We start from the raw sequence: 19,035 nt of genomic DNA on the forward strand, positions 1-19,035 counted from the left end.
TCAAAGACAATGGTTTCTGTAAGTGTTTCTGGGTCCATGAAGTGATTTCAATGACAGAATCATGCCTGTTTTAATGCAGTGCTGCCTGTGGCCTTTAAGATCAACTTTGACTTTTGGTCTTGTTCCATGCACACAGTGATTTCTCTTGTTTCTCAGAATTTGGAGGTGATGATCTGCAAATTATTGACTTCTGTTTTTCATCCATATTTTACACAGTGTCCCATTTTTTATTTTATTTTTTTTTTTTTTTTCTTGTGCAATTGGGGTTGTACTACAGATGGTAAGGGTGTAAAACAAAGAATATAAAACATGGAGATATGAAAATACTAGTGCAAAGTTCTTGGACTAGCTGTACCACGCAGCAAATCATAAATAATTGTCAGATGATCCATTAAATGCCGCCATAAACATGGCTACAAAGTCCAGTTCAGTGACTCCAGCTTTAGGGATAGAGTAGTGGTTAACACATGTTTGCTTACTAAGCAAACGGTTGCTAGCTCAATTCCTGCAAGAGACAAAAATTTCCCTTGGGGATGTCAGACAGGAAAGCAAACTGCTGTGATGACCCATATTTTTCAACTTTGGGGATTGTCAGCAGTTAAAAGTTAATGCCACGTGGTACTGTTGGTTGTCTTTGATAATTTAATTTTGAAATTATAAAGACTAACAATGATTATAGCTACTACTAGTGATTTGACAATCAGCAGTGACTCCCCCAGCTTTACCCAAGAAATTGTAAATACATTTTTTTTGTGTAGGTATGTAACATAGATAATAAGACTATTAAAACGTAAAACAAATCAACATCATGACACACCAGTAATACAAAATTAGAAAAATAAAAATCTAAGTGTTCCTAAAGAAAGGTATTGCGAGAAGTAAAGCGCTTTAAAGGCAAGTAAAAGAATATATGTCTCTATCCCACTTCACTATTTTAGATGATTTGTTGAGTGGGCCGTGCAGTTCATGTCTGTCTGTAACTCTCTCTATAAACCTAAAATTAAAAGTTTTTATCCAGTTGAACTGCAACAGGTCTGAGACGTCCAAATATCATTTGGGAGACAAAAATAATATTCCTATATTACTATTATTTTATTTTATTTTTGTTGTTCTTTTTAACTATGGTTTTGAGTAACGGTTTTTATTAATATAATAATTGCTGTATTAATAATTACATAGTTACTGTGCATTAACTAATTTGGTGTTGCAGTTCCTCAATTTGGCCACAAGGGGGCGATGAACACACATGTACTGTATAGTGTCGAGTTAAATATCGTAACACTTCCCGTAAGCACTTTGAAAAGAAAATTAACTGAAGTCACGATACGCAAAGCATTCACAAAGCTGCTGTTTGCTTCAATGTTGTTTATTGGATGTATAACATCGTATTGTTCGGAATCCAAATTAAATTTAGTTCTCTTTGTGAGCATTTCTTTCCGCTGAAGTCGACAAGTCGAGTATGTGAGAGGAGGAACTAGAAGATTGCCTTTTAAATGCCACGCCCGTTTTAAGCCGTACCTTTTTATAATTGGACGCAGCAACTCTGGGCGAGGTCATGAACCAGTTCCCTGCTGTGATTGGACAGTTAAAATGTCCGTCTTCGTGCTGTGTTCTCATTGGCTGCTTCACCCGGGGATTAACGTAAAGAAAAAACGCTCTACTTCCAATGAACGACAATGAAGAATAAGTAGGAACTCGAACGAATCTGGGATTTTAATTATTTAATAACATAAATTCTGATTTTTACTAGTAGCTCAACAGTTTTACTTTAATATTTTTTGGACGCGTGGGTCAGAAAAGAAAGTTCTGGACACATCCTGAAGTGGTTCTACAAGTGTCTTAAACAAGGAAATCAGGCTAACGTTATGTAGCGAGCTAATCTCATTTATCTAGTCCAAAAGTCCGTTTTCATTTTACGCCGTTATAACTTCTTTTACAAAGGTAAGCCAAGCAGCATATGTCTCCATTTGGTAATCATTTCGGTCGACTCTACTTTGGCAAGAAAAAAAAAAAAAGACTTTAAACGTCTGCGGATAAATCTGGGTCAGTCAGTGTCTTCTTCGCCATGTCAGCTCAGTGAAGAAGAGGGGCAAATGGTTAGATCTCTTAATGTTCACCTGTTGGCTTCATCCTCTGCAGGTATGACCGAGTACAAACTTGTGGTGGTCGGGGCAGGAGGTGTGGGCAAGAGCGCTCTCACCATCCAGCTTATCCAGAACCACTTTGTGGATGAATACGATCCAACTATCGAGGTAAGTGACCAGCAGACGCAAAGTACACGGTCTAATCTGGCGCATAACCAGCCTCTGTACTGCTCATTAGTGCTACAGATGTGTTATTAATCAGGATTTTATTTTATCCATCAGAATTCGTCCGGTTTTAATGGTTTATATGTCCCGGTGTTGTTAGAAGAGTTGCCGCTTGGAGCAGTTACAAGGATCCCGTGTTTATTTAATAAATTCTTCTCATTTCTGGCAAATGTTTGTGCATGAAACTGAGTGTCCAACCCAAGTAAAATCCCGGTTTATGACCTCAGAAGGAGCATTTCTTTTAAGTATCGCAATTGCATATTAAAAAGAATCAGATTAATGTAGATTGTAGTTTTACAGTAGTGCAGTTACATCACAGAATTACTATTCCTGCTGCACGACCACGTAACAAATCTTTCAAAGCGTTTTTGTTTGACACTGAGCTGATTTTAACACCATTTAATTTCATGTTTTTCTGTTAAGAGATTCACAGTCTTTATATATTTTGTGTCTGCAAATGGTGTACGTCACCACGTGGACTGCTGCTGTCAGAGTCAGGCCAGAAAACGTGTTAAAACCTGCCCAAAACCTTCTAACACTGTAGTCCTCTGACAAGGCAAGAGTTGAACTGGAGGTGCAGCTTTGTCAGCAAGACTGTGCATGAAACACCAAGGTGAAGAGGTGGAGTAACGGATGAGCAAATATCCGTTAAATTTCTGTGCAAATCCAGACCACTTTAATTTAAAATTGTTAAACAGACCTGCCTTGGCAGAGCCCATGCCCTCGGGATAACCTTCTAGTTAAAGATGGCAATATTTGATAAAAATATAATCATCTTACCTGCAAATAACTGTCACGTTCTAAATTATCCTGGGCAAATAAATGTCAGCCTTCGTGCCAGTAAACGGTGGGATTTCATAATTGCTTATAAAATATTCACACTTGGGCACATTCATTTCAAAACCACCTAATCACCAAGATCTTGTTGCTACATGATGCAGCAGCGTGAGACTCAGGATGATGCAATCCGGCCTAACTCGTGCTGTCTTGCAGGACTCGTACAGAAAGCAGGTGGTGATTGATGGAGAGACATGTCTGCTGGACATCCTGGACACTGCAGGTCAGGAGGAGTACAGCGCCATGAGGGACCAGTATATGAGGACGGGAGAGGGCTTCCTCTGTGTGTTTGCCATCAACAACAGCAAGTCCTTTGAGGACGTTCACCTTTACAGGTACAGGAAGTCTTGTGGGTTCACGTCAGCACAGACAGCTGGACAAAGAATTCAAACAGTGGTCTCCAAGTAGGACTAATTCCTTATTTCAGTCACACAGAGATTTAAGACAGCTGCGCATAGCTGTCTTAACTGTGCATATTTAGGCACTCAAAGGCTATTTCCTGTTTAGCGAGAACTGCACTCAGTTGTCTACCAAATATCTGCAGATAAACTGAGCGTGTCTGCAATTTTTGTGGGGTCATTTGTAGATTTCGTAACTGATCCAAATATGTTTTGACTCGTAAATATAAAACGTTGCAAACAGGGAACCCACAGATAAAAGTGTAACACACACAGAACTCAGCAAGTGTTGCAACACCAACTAAATTATTCTGTCTGCAAATGATAAAACTAAAAAAACCACAGGCCTTCAGTCTGGCCTGCTGAATATTATTGTCAGTCTGAACTGATAGATCAGTGTTTACAACGTGCTCTGTCGCGTGTGTTCTCCTCAGAGAGCAGATCAATAGGGTGAAGGACAGCGACAGCGTCCCCATGGTGCTCGTGGGGAACAAGAGCGACCTCAGCACCCGCACAGTGAAGACGCAGCAGGCACAGGAGCTGGCGAGGAGCTACGGCGTGCCGTTCGTAGAGACCTCCGCCAAAACCAGACAGGTAACGGTAACCCATCGACAGCATTCATCAATCCATTCTTGTGTTCCTGAATAAAACCTCTTAAAACGTCGAATCGGCTTCTTCTCTGTTTTGCAGGGTGTGGAGGAAGCTTTCTATTCTCTAGTACGGGAGATCAGAAGATACAAGGAGACCAACCGCAGCAACAAGAAGAGCAAGAAGAACACTCAGAGACGTTGCATGATACTATAGCAAACCACACAGAGAGCCAGCATCACTTACAGCACTTGTGTCATCCTCCCCTCACCCCCACACCTGCCCCTGCACCTTGGAGACATCGCACACACCTCCACACAAGGACATAGACATGCAGGGAAAGAAAAAACATATATATTTTTATTGGTGTGAAAGTTTCCAGTTATGGTGTGTATTCACAAGGTTTGTTATTCATACATTCATGTGCAGTGTCAATTTAGCAGCATTTGGGCAAGAGTACTTTTTAAAATATGGTTTTACTGGAGGTTAGTGAGTCATTTTTAGCTTCTGTTGACCGTTTAGATGTCAGGAGTTCACGGTAATGCATCACTGCACTTTACGCTGTCACATTTCCATTTGTTATTGTAGTGCTCAGCACATTTCCACTTTTTTTTTTATTTTTTATAAAATTTGCTGAATGGTTAGTGTTTGACTTCATGAGGAAACTGTTTAAATGAGCTGGAGAGTTTGGAGGTTTTTTTGTTTTATTTTTTTTTCCTGTGAGACCACTTTACCATGGACACGTAGTTAGTCAAATCCTTCCCCTTGTGTGCATGTTTTTAAATACATATAGGTTGGTGCAGTCTCTGGGGCTTGAAACACATCAGCATTATTTACTTTTGAATTAATTTTTTTCTACAACAAAAATGTTGTCGTGTAGGATTATCCCGTTAACAAACCTCAAAACTGTGTTTCAAACTCCCAGGTGCACTTTAGTCACTTCCTGTTGTGTGGTTAATGCAGATTTTAGGATTAGTGCCACTTTAAAAGCTACTCAGGAATACAGCGTCGTATCAGACGCTGATTTATAACAGAGAAAAATCAGACGATCTGATTCCTCTGCTAGTTTTTTCTACCATCCAAACTTGAGGTTAAGGCCATTATTGGTGTGAACTGTCACACTTGACTCCAAAGTCCACTTTTAACGCAGTTTTTGTGCCGGTCCTAGTGTCGTCGGGGGTTCGTTACTGTGTCCAAACACTGTTTATGTGGCACCAAACTCTACCACAGCACATAGTTTGTCAAAACAACCCTGTGGTACTACACAAAACATGTTGGGCACAGTAACAGTCGTGAGGTGTGGTCATACTTGATGCTGGATGTTAAGGATATTCAATAGAGCACTGTAATTAATGGATTGTTACATTTATATAATCATTTTTCTGTTTTCTGTTACTACAAACATCCCACAATTTAAAAACCAGCATCTATGTATTTACTAAAAACTACATCAGTGTTCAGTGAACTAACTTCAGGGGAGTTGCATCCTGCTAACAAGTCAATCCATCCATCTAGGATTTTTACTTTTTTAATTGTCTTAACCAGAGGGGTCTGAATGCCTAATGCATATATGATTATTATATGATCAAGGAGGTTAACTGAGTAAGACTTTGTAAATCTGTAATGCGCTCTGCTGTAAGAAACGAGTAAAAGTCTTCAGCTTTTCCATGGTGTCTGTTTTGTTTATATAATATTTTTACTTGCAGGCTTTTGAGAGGGAAACACTTCTGTGCAACAGGTGCATGTCCCTGAATTGGGATGCAGCTTATGATGCAAATTTCCAACTTTTAAGAGTTTTTCTTACAGCCCGGCCTTGAAAAAGCGTCACGTGCACTTCCACAGGTGATCTTCAGACCAAGCCTCACAGAAGTTATCAGACTGGTTTTTGACCAAACATTGTGTCAGCTCTCAAAAAAGGAAAAGAAAACAGTAAAAAATTATTTTACCTATCAGTGCTTTCGGTCGTTCTTTGAACATAAAGTTGTAGCAGTGGTTTCCCCTGACCTCCTTTGCACTCCCGTTGCCGCTTGCAGCTATATTTACGCGTTTTTCTTCTGAAGTGCAAAATCAGTGGGGAGGAAGGGCTGTGGTTTGAGGTTTGACTGAGACAAAGTGCTGAAGGTAATCAAGTTCCCCTTTTCATTTCTGTGAAATTACACACTTTGATGTCAAAGACTCGGGTATGCCAGTATGTACAGCTGAACAGGGTCATTCAGAAACTGTAGACGTGATGCTGTTGACGTGTGTTGATTCATCACTTCTACAGAGATTCCCTTTTAAATGTTCAGTGAGTAAAAACCATTATTCCTTTCTTTGATTTTATTTTACAAAACACTACTTATTGTCATTTATTCATATTAGAAAAAACAGAAAATAGATATACAAGCATTTCTTTTTTTTTTTTCTTTTCTTTGTTTTTTTTTTTTTTTTATACAAAAGACAGAGAATAGAGGTCGTCTGAAATTAGGCACATGAGCGATTGCAGCATACTAGCGTCTCCCTCACCATCCGAAACGAGACACCAGATTGCTCTGGTCGTCCAGGTCTTTCTGAACCTTTTTCCTCATGTAGAAGATCGGACAATCCCGGCTGCAGAGGAGACAGCGGGTACAGCGTTATTGTAATTCTGCTGCAAACCAATCAGCCGTTGCTCGTTATCATGAAAATGATCATAATGTTATTCATATACACACCTGGTGCACAGCACATCTTCATGGAGTGAGCCTTGACAGCGCTGACACTGAGTCCACAGGCGAGAGAAACGCTCCTCCAGCGTATTCAGGTGAAAGATCTGTGGTTGATAATGTGCTCATTAGCAATGCACTAAGACAGACCTAAATTTTATTGGTTTGGTTTTTATCCCCCGACAATCTGATAGAGAGGAGCTATTCTGCTCTGCCACTTTTACCTCTTTTTGGTACAGCTCAGACTCTTTCTTCTTGCAGAAATCACACACGGCCGCTGCAAAGGTGCACATTACATGTTAAACTTCCAGCTTTGTCATTTTTCAAAACACCAGCTGAAGTAAAGAAGGTGGAAATTACACACACACTCACACACACACTCACACACACACATACCGTCTGTCTTGAGCACAGCTTTGCAGCCAATACAGGTGCTTCTCTTCTGAGCAAACGCCATGAGGCCTCCAACCTTTGAGGTTAACACAGTTTTACAGCGTGTGTGGTCGCCCTCTGAAACACACCACCAAATTCAAGAGCAACGATAAGATTTACAGTAGCACATCACACTTCTTACGTTTATGTTCACAATAACCGTTTTTGGAAAGTCTAGTTCTTACTTTTATTTCAGTTAACTTTTTTAAACTTGTAGTTTTCATAAATGTTAAAATATTTGCTCAGGTGTGCTGACTTACTGAGCAGGATGCTCTCTGCTTTGCTCTCTCCCAGGATGGGCTCAAATATTCTCAGCAGAGGTTTGGACAACTGCTGCTCCAGGTAGTATTGTGTGTCAATGGGAATGTTGTTCTCCAGCACGTAGATGGGGTCCTGAATGGACAATGTGGAATGGAGATCATTATCAAAGCTGAAGTGTCCACTAAGGAGGGAACAGATGAAACATCAACAGGCCATACACACCTCTGACTTCATGTATGCCGCTGCTCCCTTCGCAGCCTTGATGATGACATACGGGACTCGGTCTCCCAGGTTGGGGGCGCTACCTGCATCTCTTTTCCTCATCCTATAAATCAGATTTAAAGGCTTAAATGTTTTTTCTCTGACATCTTATTTGAAGTAAGACACCTCAGTATCTAGCAATCAGCCAATCAGACCTCTCTGCTAGCTCCACATGCGCCTGCTTGCCAGCGTACTCCTGGGCAGTGCGCGTTAGCTCCTTGGTGATGACCAGCTGGCTGATGTCGATGCGATTGCAGAGCAGGTCTGAGATCACCTCTTTGGCGTGTTCCACGGCCCCCTGGGGATCCCTGAAGAAACATCACAATAGCTCTGGTTGTTGTTTTTAAGCCATGTCAACATCTCATAATTCATGGTTCATAATTAACCAGATTGTCAAAGACAGAGCTGAGCAAATTAAGTCCAAAGTTTAGAAGTCATGACTTATTTCTGGACTCCACAAAATAAACTGAGTGCAGCAAGCGTATGCCTTTACCTGTCAATGAGGATTTTCTGCAGACAGGTGTTGATGAGGTTAGCCACCAGAGGGCAGTTGTCTCTGCGGACGGTCTCAATTCCTTTGCAGTCCATTTTGTCATGCGTGCTTGCACTGGAGGAGAAATACAGGCCTGCGTAGCGCTTCTTATTGATCAGCAGATACGGGTAGTACACCTGGTGAAATATTAATAAAGACATAATTAATACAACAACTCTCTGAAAGCATCGGGTCTGAGCTAAGAGGACCTGACTGCAAACCCAGGTCACCTTTAGACCTTCAATAGGAATAGGATAGAGGAAGACAGTGACACATACAGAAAGCAAAAGGCCACACATTGGACAGCTGAACTGAAACATGACCCACATTCCTGAACTGTGCTGAACAGCATGAATCTGGTAAATACGGGAAATTACTTGCTGGCTTGTACTGCTTGGTTACAATAAAAAAAAAAAAAAAATACAAAAAAAGTTTGCATAAAACAATCCATCTAATCATCTTTCTAATTATCTGATATGCACCACTGCAAAGGTAAAACGATGAAGGACATTCCAAATTAACCAAACACTCAAGGCAAACTAATTTTCAATCACAACAATTTAACTTTCGTCTCCATCAGTGAAACTATTAACACATCATTATTAAACCACCCACCCACACAAACACGCACACACACACACACACACACACACAGTGTGACTATAAATGAAAGTGAACTGTGCAGTTTTTGTTTTTATTTTTATGTGGCCAATTATATTCATAGCATAGACCTGCATCATTAAATAAAGCCATAGTATAAGCGCCCCCTGTTGGAGTTAAATAGTATTATTGCCCCAGTTCCTGCTCTCAGGCTGTAGCCTAATCCATATGCGATGTAGCATTAGCCAGCAGCCCTCTCTGAGGACCTGAGGCTCTAGTTTAACTTCACTGACAACAGCAAGCTGCAAAACTGTTCAGGACTTTTTATTATCTTGCAGAGTCCGTTTTTCAGGTAATAAGTTGGTGCTTTTTGAACATTTTTAAGATCTTCAGATCACCCCATCTTAATCCATTTGCATCACATTTTTAAAGGTTTGAAAACTATAAGTCCCGCCTCACAGCCACATGTTTCTGCCATACAGTCACACTGAAGTTCAAATCAGCGTTTAACCTGACTCATAACAGGCTGCTTAAATAAGGGGAACACTTAATCATCACAGCATAATGCAAAATTATTTCAACTTCAGGGATGCAAGTCTGTCCAGTTAGAAAACGCATGTTGTGGTATGACTAGATTCTATTTGCACAAATAGGTATTTAATTTTTTTCCCCTCAGTCAAAAGAAATCTTTCCACACAATCATGCATTTGAGTGAACTGGTGGACATGCGTACCAGATGTAATGTATATGATCAGTTTTTCTACATGCTATTTTGAAGTGCTGCCTGCGATGCATTTTTGATGATCCTGATGAAGTCTACAGGCCAAAACACATTGGTCAAAGAATGAAGTTGTTCTTCATACTACAAATGTTGCTGAAGCAACTTCAGCAGTTTATGGATCTGCCAGTTCTGTCATTCCCCAGCAAATAACACTCAAGCTGCACGCCACTGGGCTATATGCAAAGGTCACAGTAAAGCTGTCAGACCCTTATACCATGGTCATGGAGCCTGTTCCTCCATGACCAGGAGCAGATGACAGTGCTGCTGTTGGGCTTAGAATCTTTTATGTGCACTTTGTGTAACAGACTGTAAAACCAGTCAGAAGGAAAGAGGAGAGATCGTGACCACCACCTGGAAAAACCGCTTCTCTTTTTGGGGGCTGTCTTGTTGTTGCCTTTGGCATGCACCTGTTGTCACTTTCATTTGCACCAAAACAGCTGAAACCGTTTCACAACAGCTTATTTGTCCTAACAGGACAAAAATATCGAGATCAAGTGTTTTGAGCAGTATACATGTAGAGAAGTCGGAGAAGAAATTTCTGGACTGAAACGGTACCTTCTCAAACTCCAGTTTGATGGGTGGTGTAAAATGGGATGATACCCACTCGGCCGCCTCTCTCCCGATATCCATGGCCTCTTTTACTGTTGCAACTCCAAGCTTTACCATGACAGAGTCCGTGTCTCCATAAATTACCTGAACAGGACAAAATAAAAATGAAAAAACAAAATATATAACGTGTCAAGTGTTTTTGATACATCAGATCATCAAGGAATAAGAGATTGGTTCATAACTGGGCTCACCTTGGCGTCAGCCTGGTAGCCATTGGAAAGTGTGTACTTAGACTCCACCAGCTGCTTGGTTTGCTCAATCATCTGTCTTCCAAAACCGGTGACACTCTGGATGAGACAAAATGCAATATTTCAATACATTTACCGTAGTTTTCGGGTCATACTTTTTCCCCACACTGTGAACACTGCGGCTTATACTGACGTGCGGCTAATGCATATTTTTTTTTTCATGCGGCCAAAAACATTTTGCCTGGTAACAGTAGACCAATCAAAATGATAAGTAGTATATATACGGTATATATTTTTATCGGTTGTTAAGAGACGTTGTAATATTGTTTGTGCACTGTTCCGTAAAAAAAAACATAAGCAACATAATTTGTGTGTTACCGATACGTACGTATACTTAAAGGTAGCTGTGTTACAGGCGCTGTTCGATGAAAAAAAGCATTTGCAGTATGTATTTTTGTATGTTACCATAACGTTTTTGTTACCATGTTTATGTTACCTTTAATTTATGGATTAAATTAAACGTTAAAAATCCTCATGTGTAATATTTCTGTGTAAATATCTCATATTACAAATGAAACGCATACAGCTTAAGATCCGGTGCGGCCTGTACAAGTAGAAAATTTTTTTTTTTTTTCTACAATTAGAGCATGCGGCTTTTAATCAGGTGCGCTCTGTAGTCCGGGATTTACGGTAATCACTAAATTACCAATAATGCCGGAAAAACCTTTAGCATTTCAGCCACACTGCAGGTCAGAAGTTTTGAAGTTTAGGGAAAAGATCTCACAAAACAGCCTGAAACTGAGATCACTGTAGTTCAGCTATCACCTACAGAAGGTCTTTGTTTTTGTATTTTTTGTGAGGGGGTAGGGTAACATTTTTCTCCACCTGTTCTGTGGTGTCTTTTTTTTTTTCCCAACACTAATCTTTGCCCTACATCTCTGATGTTTTCTGTTTACATCTGTGCACAATAGAACGTACTGTGCAAAGTAGTTAAATGAAGGCAACCTGGTTTAAGACTGACAAATGCAGTTTTGCAGATCCTGAATTGTGAACATTTGAAGTCCAAAAACAGTCGTCCGATCGAAAGCGCTGACCTGTGAGATCTCTAGGCAGGGCAGTTTGCCCACTTGGGCCCCCGTGAAGCCATACACAGAGTTCGCGCTGATTTTGAGGGCCAGCTGTCGGCCGTCCAGCACCTGCTTCTTGAAGGGGTCGGTTTCCTTTTTTAGCTCCGCTTTGGCCCTGCAGACAGACGGTGGGATCACACAGGTTGTGAACTCATAGATCAACCATTTCCAACTCAACTCTTCTTCTACAGCTTTTGGAAAATTGTCATTCCAGTCCAAACAGTTTCTGTGATTTATTTTAAACAATTCAAACCTCTTTCGGGCAGACAGCAGGTTTTCCAGGATCTCTGGGAGAAGTCCCTTTCTTAGAGAACTCTTCACAAAGAGATCGCCTGTTGGAGTCTTAATGAAGTCCTCGGGAGCCAGGCTGAAAACAATCATTAAATAACTCAGCTTTCACTCAAATGTAATATAAACAGTGCATGAATAAAGTGAATTCACATCGTGCACAACTGTTCTGGTCTTTGCTTACTTGGTCAATGGCCTTAAACTAGCTAAAGAAGCCTACCTATAAATTCAATTGCTTTCTCAGTTTCACATCACCCTTTGAATACTGTTCAATATAATTTTTGTAGTTTTCAACAGAAGTAGACAAAACACATTAAGCTTGTTTGTCTGCGTGTTTTATTTGGCTGATTTTTAACGCGGGTTCGCTGTCCTGAGAGGGGACGCAAATCTCAGAATCCGGAGTTTTGCTTGTTAGGAGAATGCATAAACCATTACGCCACAGGACCACCTAAAAAGAAAATTGCTTACCCCAGTTTATCCACTGAGCCCTTCTGCAGCAGAGTGGTGTAGCACAGATTGTGAGCCATCATGATGGACGGATACAAGGAGGAGAAATCCAATGTGGCAATGGGAAGGCTGTAATATCTACACAGAAGAGAGCAGGGTAGAAAATGACATGACAAGACTGCACATGTAACACGTGTGAACAACAGTGGACTGACACAATCATAGGTATATTTACCCTTTCTCTGGCTCGATGACAGTAGCTCCAGTGTAGTCCTCGCCTCCTTCTGTCTTTACAACAGGCATTACCAGATCCTGTTTCATGGCCTAAACATAAACACGCACTCAGTTTCCAAATCCCAGGTATGCAAATGCAGGAGCCATGTTTGCTTCGGGATTGTTACCTGTCGCAGCAGCTGAGAGACCACTTTGATCTGCTGGCCTCGTGAGAGCAGGTACGTGAGAGGCACGCCGGTCACTCTGGCCATCTCCATGTAGTTAATCACACACATTAGCTTCTGCAGCAGGCGCAGGGGGAGATAGGCGTCTTTCAGGCAGTAGACTGCCAAACGACGGCGCGTCTGCTCATTTCCATTCTGTGACGGAGGAACAAAGAGAAAAGGATGAGGGAAAAACAAATTAATATTAGATTTTTTTTAAAAGATGATTGCACAAAAATAGCCCCAAAAACTCCCCAACAAGGCTGTCTTGATCTTACCTGCAAATCAGTGATGATTGAGTGCTGCACGTCCTCCTTCTGCTCTTGCAAAAAGTGGAAACTCACAGCGTTCAGTGTGTATGAGCGCAACTTATAATCCCTGAGAAGAACCTGAAAGAAAAGGCACCAACTCAAAGCTCAGTCTTTCCCTAACAACATTCCCAAATACAAAATGTACCACATAATGTCTTTGTTGACCTGCACAGAATGAGAAAGTACTGACCTGGAGCAGGTCAAACTGAACACGGCCCTCCATGTTAATGGTCTTGTTTTCTCTGCGGCCCATCTGCTTGCTCTGAAAATTCAAGTCTTTCAAAACTGATTTGATGCCTCGCACTCGGCCCAAGTACGGAAAATAATTCACCTGAAAACAAGAGAACATTTATCACCTAGTGGATAAACACGGGAATGAATGAGCAATTAGGTTTTTCCATTAAATCTTCAATATACATGTTGAACCTTCATCTTTTAAGAATAGTTCAGGCCTTGTCAGTGGCCTAACATAAATCAAGCTCCATCTAACCTTCAAAGCAGCTGCCCTGTTGAGCAAGTAGGGAAAGTCAAAGTTTTGGATGTTGTAGCCAGTAATAATGTCCGGATCCACAGTCCTCAAAAACTCAGCCCAGCTCTGCTCATGCAGACACAAAACAAAAAAGTATGACTTGAAAGGAAACCATATCAAACTATGTATGCATTTCACTGCTTTAAATGTACACGTGTATACCTGCAGTAACTTTGTCTCTTGTGTGAAGCACAGTATCTGAGAGCCAACGATGCTGGCGCAGGACTGCAGGGTGAAGACTGTGCGAATGAAGGGCTCCGTCTCACCCTGACGCTGCACCATAGATGCAATTTGAATCACAGGATCTTTGTCCGGCTCTGGGAAGATTCCTGGAAGTAAAGAGGCAACACCAGAGTCATTTGATTTTCATCAAGTTAGACCAGCCTTGGTCATGAGCTTAAATAACTTTTTAACAGTTATTCTAATGCAGAGTAAGAACTCCAGAGAATTTTTTTGTAAACAAAGCACCTTTTCTTCCTGCGCACTCTATGTCAAAGCTGAGGACTCTGAGCGGTGCAATCCTCTGCCACTCTCCCTCTGCAGGGTGACTTATCAGATCCGTCCATCCCACATCCACCTCATACTGACACAAGGAGGCCTGGAGGGAAAGAACAAGAGTGGCAAAGTTCACAAACACCATTTACCTATGCAAATACATAAAAACCGCATGATCGAACATGAAAGTGAACTAGTGACCAAGGTAACACCGTGAGAGATTGTACACCCACCTTGCTTGGGGACTGAGAACTGGTGTTATCTGTGCTCTTCTCTTCACGTACTCTGTACTTCCCTTTTGGGAGCTCAATCCAACAGCAACCCACCACGTCGCTGTCCACCATAAACCTGACAACACATACACATGCATGAATATATATACACACACACACACACACACACACATGCATGAATATACACACACACACACACACACACACACACACACACACACACACACACACACACACTCTAAAGAGACACAATGTTGATTTTTTTTAAATTTACTGGCAATTTTTATACATACAACATTTATCCAAATAACTTCATTAATTACAATAAATGTCTTCCTTTGAACACTTTAACAATGCTGAGATTTCAACAGTGTTTTTGTACACAAGGGTAAGCAAAATTAAAGCAACAGAACACTACAGTGAATATAAGTTTAACCTTGGGTTTCGTTTGGTATTTTCAAAAAAGATACAGCCTTCTTTTGTGTATTTAAAAGATAGTGGTCATTTTCATCTCTCCACCATGTTTTCAAAATTATTTTTTACCTTTTTCTTAAGCACACACACCTGATTTCAAAGTCTATGTTGGCCTCATAGGATTGGTAATTGCTGGTAGGGAAATGGGAAAACTTAAAGCCCTGTTCCAGCAGTCTCTTTGCAGGGGCGATGAGACGAGGCATCGCCATGGTTATCCGCAAGAAATCGATAATGCGTTTCCCATGGTAACCATACATGCCTGTGAGAAAGAAACAAAAAACAAATAGAGGGATAAATGAAGTTTTCATCTCAAAAGAACACCATTTTGTTTTATAATCGTATAAGATTGTAACACAGTAATAAAATATAAATGTTAATGTAAGTTAATGTATTACTGAATGTTGCTATCTAACAAGGTTCAAGACCTTGATCACAATACACATCTGCATTTGTGCTTGTCTTCACAGACTCTGGTTTTTTGTTTTTTCCACTTAATAATAAACTTTAAACGTCACTTGTACTCACTCTCTTTGCGGGTGATGTCCACAGCCAATACTGTGACTGAGATATTGTCCTTATTGGAGCGCATGTCCTTCAGGACAGCAGAGTTCAGCTCCTTTTGAAATTCCACCAGGTGAGCAGATGTGAACCCTTTTCAATTAAAGCAAACAGAGGGCAACATTAGATATAAAGCATGAATTACATTTTTATTATTTTCTCCCTAAAAGCAGAAATTAGACAGCTTAGAACAAAGAGAAGAGGTTACAACTGTAACAGCTACTTTAAAGCTATTTATAGTGAGGAAATGTAGTATATCACATAAATGCAAAGTCAACATGATGACAAGCACTCACCATTTGGAGCAGGAACGTAGAAGTAAGGGGCAAAGCCGTGAACATGGCAGCACACGCTGTTGCCATTGTCTGTTACACCAAACATCCGAATGATTGGCACTTTTCCTTGCGACTGACCGGGCATGCCCGCTACCGTTTCCCCTGCATGACACAAAACCATTGGAAGCCAAATTACACACCACAATATTCATGATCAACAATGAATATGCTCTGAAAGGTTGATATAACTGTAAGTCAGCTCGGATGTTTTCATATGATGCTACAAGCTGGCCAGGTCGATATTTCTGGGACTCAAATTTAGAGCAAAAGCGGCTTTGACAAACATTATATTTGATAATTACCCAAATAGTAGTCCAGATCAATCTGCTGGAACACCAGAATATCAGATGATGGGTCCAGTGAGGGGGCAGGAGGACGTCGCCAGCGAGGGTTTAGGTCTGCTGAGAAAAGGTCACCTGACAGGATGGAAGAAGAAATTAAATTATTATGCTTGAGGGATCTGTAGCTTTACTACAGGTCACTAAATAACTCATTAAATTCCTCCTGCGTGATGAGAACATTTACATCACCTGTGAATGTGCGCTTTGCAGTTAAATACTCACCTACTGGAATAACATCGTGTCCCGCCTGCCCCTCCATCTCCTCTGCATCCAAGTCTGCTTCTTCAAACATGGACAACTCCTCTTCAAACTGCGAAGGACTGTCCTCCCATTCACCCATCGTTTTACCCCGTTTGGCCTGGGATGGACCACCCATGAGACGGCTGCCGTTGTGTCGTTTATGATCCATGCCTGCAAGCTGATTTAAAGAAAACTTGGTAAAAATCTATGGAACAAACTTGGAGGTTAAAAGTCTGTAATATGTTTAAGCACTTAAATGTGCAAGCTCAAGTGGTCAAAGTGTAGTTAGGAAAATGAGTTTTAGTTAACATAAAACTCGGCATTTAACATATTCTTCTAACCATTTTCTAAACATAAATGAACCAAAATTGTTTCTGCAGGGAAAATCCTGTAAGTATGGCTCTTTGCTCAGTCTATATTACTCCTGATCTGTAGTCAGCCACAGCATATAACAAGTAAATATGAAGGCCAGTGACAGATAAAATTAGTGCAATCCTTTCAGTAATAATTCATTATAGCTGCACTGGAGGGTATTTACAAGTGAAAGGTAGAATGTACAAAGAGTTACAATAAGAAGAAGGAGCGATATCAGAACACAGAATAAAAGGGAACACATGCAGTCTCGACACGGTCAAAAACACAGTAAAACAGGGATGTTGGAAACATAAACTGGTGCTTATTAGTCATGGGACTAGTAGTAATCATCCACAACCTTCCCACTGCACAGCCTGTTGCCATGTTACTGTGAGTGCTGTTGCACACCTTTTAGCTCCACACAGCACACTACACAGTTAGCATCACATCCAAACAGTGCAGGTCTCTGTCCCCTTCACCTCTACATTTGTGATAATTCATCCACGTGTCAGTGGCGTACTTTCAAATGTAACATTTGACTGGAAGGTATTACATTATATGACACTCAATAATGGAGCAGTAAAGCCTCATGACAAGGTGCAGGGACGTTTCTTTTCTTTGTAACAGCTAAGGCAGTAAGCTAGCGCGCGCGGGTATAAACACATACAGGTCTCGCGCCCTCGGGCTAATCTTACCCAGTTGTAGAAGCAATCCTTCCGTGAAATCTGACACGAAAACTTATCAGTGGCTGCTGCGTTTCTAACTTCTAAACGCCTAACAATGGCACTTCCTCACAACAGAGCCGGACTGACAACAGCTCCCGCCACCCTTCTTTGAGTTGTGAACTTTCACCGACGAACGCGCGGAAATTTTGCGTCTAGATACCAGGCTAAGAAATAAAGCAATGGACAATTACGTCACAGAATGGGCGGAAACCTAACGGCATAAAAGAGGAAGTTGAGCGCGACTCGACTAAACCCAGTACAAGAAAAAGACCGTGCTTTCCCGGCAAAATGACGTCGGATATTACGTAGTAGTAAGGGAGGGAAAATTGCTTCTTCTTTTTTTTAACCGTCTTTCCTGTTTTTTGTTTTTTTTTTGATCGACAGCTAAATAGATATTTGGCATGCTTCGTTCATTTAGGTAGAGTAATTGAGTTAGAATTGGCAAAAGCTGCGGTAATTAGTTAATTGTTTATTCAGTGCATGCTTATAGAATAGAATAGAATAGAATAGAATAGAATAGAATAGAATGCCTTTATTGTCACTATACAGTTGTACAATGAGATACAGAGCATCTCCTACTCAGTGTAAACATGCTTGGGGGGGGGGGGGGAGGTACAGTTCTGCAGTGCTATGTACATATGGACAGTTAACATAGGGGGAAAAGATATATATATATAAAATGTACAATATACAAGCCGTATTTTTAAGAAAGAAATATACACATATTAGATAGTTAATGCATGCCTATTTATGGATATGATTACTTTATTTTTCTTATATAGTCATAAGCACAGGCTGATATATAATATGTGTTGTAAATGCGCTCTTTAAATGACACTTTTAATAAAAACTGTTAAATCCTCATAGCAGGAGGAAATGGCTGATGTGTCTGCACTTGTATCTGAACTCAACAGTCTCATCCAGCGAATACATGATGGACTGGACTAAATCAAGACTATACTTTCTAAACTATTACTGCTGCTGATGTTTTATTGAGCAATAGAATATAGTTTGGAGATAAGCTGTCTTGCACAATTTGGAGTTGGCAACAGTGAGTTTACTAATCTACAGATGAAAGAAAAATGTAAAGTGTCTTTCGTAAAGGGTAATGCTACCACGTGCAGCAGAACACTTTTAGTACTGGTCCTTCCAGTGTCCTTGGAGCTCTGCTAAAAAATATGAACATTAGTCACAATATTTTCTCCATTCTGGTGGTTTGATTATGTTGTGCTGTGAAAAGGTTATGTTGTATTTTACTGTAAAGTACTGCCATTTAAATACATTTTTTTATAGTATTATTACTGTATAATACACTACTACTGCATACTATTTTAAATGCAATTAGAAAAGAAGTATTATGGCTGTGATTTATTATTTTACAATAATCTTTTACATTTAGAGTAATATACTATATACATATAGCACGGTTTCCTATTGTACACATAGGAAAACAGCATTCCTAAAGAAAGCTGAGATCCTTCGTTGTGTGCAGCAAAAGTTTTGGAGTGGCAGCAGAGATCATTTTCATTGTGATGGAAAACACCGTCACACTGGTCCAGTGTCTCACACAGGGGTTCGGTGGTGCCTGGGATCTAGTGGAGGCCATAGCATATGATTCACATTATTCTCATTCTCATCACACCATTCAGTGACTCGCTGTG

At 40.6% G+C, this 19,035-nt stretch overlaps 2 protein-coding genes across 3 annotated transcripts; one reads left to right on the forward strand and one right to left on the reverse strand.

The window, feature by feature from the left end:
- Window positions 1-1,634: 1,634 nt before the first annotated feature.
- On the forward strand, window positions 1,635-5,798 carry zgc:55558. Its single transcript, XM_031732665.2, has 5 exons — window positions 1,635-1,941; window positions 2,140-2,252; window positions 3,303-3,481; window positions 3,979-4,138; window positions 4,235-5,798. Exons 2-5 carry the CDS (start codon window positions 2,142-2,144, stop codon window positions 4,346-4,348), a joined length of 564 nt encoding a protein of 187 aa, XP_031588525.1. The 5' UTR covers window positions 1,635-1,941; window positions 2,140-2,141; the 3' UTR covers window positions 4,349-5,798.
- Window positions 5,799-6,514: 716 nt separating this feature from the next.
- Window positions 6,515-17,561, reverse strand: pold1 (polymerase (DNA directed), delta 1, catalytic subunit). 2 transcript variants are annotated; one of them, XM_031732664.2, is made up of 27 exons: window positions 17,345-17,561; window positions 16,278-16,473; window positions 16,017-16,130; window positions 15,676-15,816; window positions 15,347-15,472; window positions 14,912-15,080; window positions 14,348-14,462; window positions 14,088-14,217; window positions 13,782-13,948; window positions 13,581-13,685; window positions 13,281-13,421; window positions 13,058-13,168; window positions 12,744-12,935; window positions 12,578-12,666; window positions 12,364-12,480; window positions 11,861-11,974; window positions 11,575-11,722; window positions 10,484-10,579; window positions 10,239-10,376; window positions 8,264-8,439; window positions 7,926-8,078; window positions 7,732-7,834; window positions 7,509-7,641; window positions 7,213-7,326; window positions 7,041-7,093; window positions 6,826-6,923; window positions 6,634-6,721 (listed from the first exon to the last, which is right to left on the reverse strand). In XM_031732664.2, exons 2-27 carry the CDS (start codon window positions 16,462-16,464, stop codon window positions 6,634-6,636), a joined length of 3,318 nt encoding a protein of 1,105 aa, XP_031588524.1. In that variant the 5' UTR covers window positions 16,465-16,473; window positions 17,345-17,561. The 2 variants fall into 2 exon arrangements, with proteins under 2 accessions (XP_039466983.1, XP_031588524.1); XM_039611049.1 differs by lacking the exon at window positions 17,345-17,561 and having other exon boundaries at window positions 6,515-6,721; window positions 16,278-16,464.
- Between the last annotated feature and the right edge of the window lie 1,474 nt (window positions 17,562-19,035).

This window comes from Oreochromis aureus, linkage group 4 (genome assembly GCF_013358895.1).
Source record: "Oreochromis aureus strain Israel breed Guangdong linkage group 4, ZZ_aureus, whole genome shotgun sequence".
In the NCBI taxonomy this organism is placed as follows: Eukaryota; Metazoa; Chordata; class Actinopteri; order Cichliformes; family Cichlidae; genus Oreochromis; species Oreochromis aureus.

Coding starts and splice junctions, on each gene's coding strand:
- zgc:55558 (XM_031732665.2), top strand. CDS start 2,142: ATGACCGAGTACAAACTTGTGGTGGTCGGGGCAGGAGGTGTGGGCAAG. Junction 2,253..3,302: donor AATACGATCCAACTATCGAG/GTAAGTGACCAG, acceptor GCTGTCTTGCAG/GACTCGTACAGAAAGCAGGT. Junction 4,139..4,234: donor CCTCCGCCAAAACCAGACAG/GTAACGGTAACC, acceptor TCTGTTTTGCAG/GGTGTGGAGGAAGCTTTCTA.
- pold1 (XM_039611049.1), bottom strand. CDS start 16,464: ATGGATCATAAACGACACAACGGCAGCCGTCTCATGGGTGGTCCATCC. Junction 12,481..12,577: donor GTCATCGAGCCAGAGAAAGG/GTAAATATACCT, acceptor TCTTCTGTGTAG/ATATTACAGCCTTCCCATTG. Junction 7,835..7,925: donor CATGTGGAGCTAGCAGAGAG/GTCTGATTGGCT, acceptor TCTGATTTATAG/GATGAGGAAAAGAGATGCAG.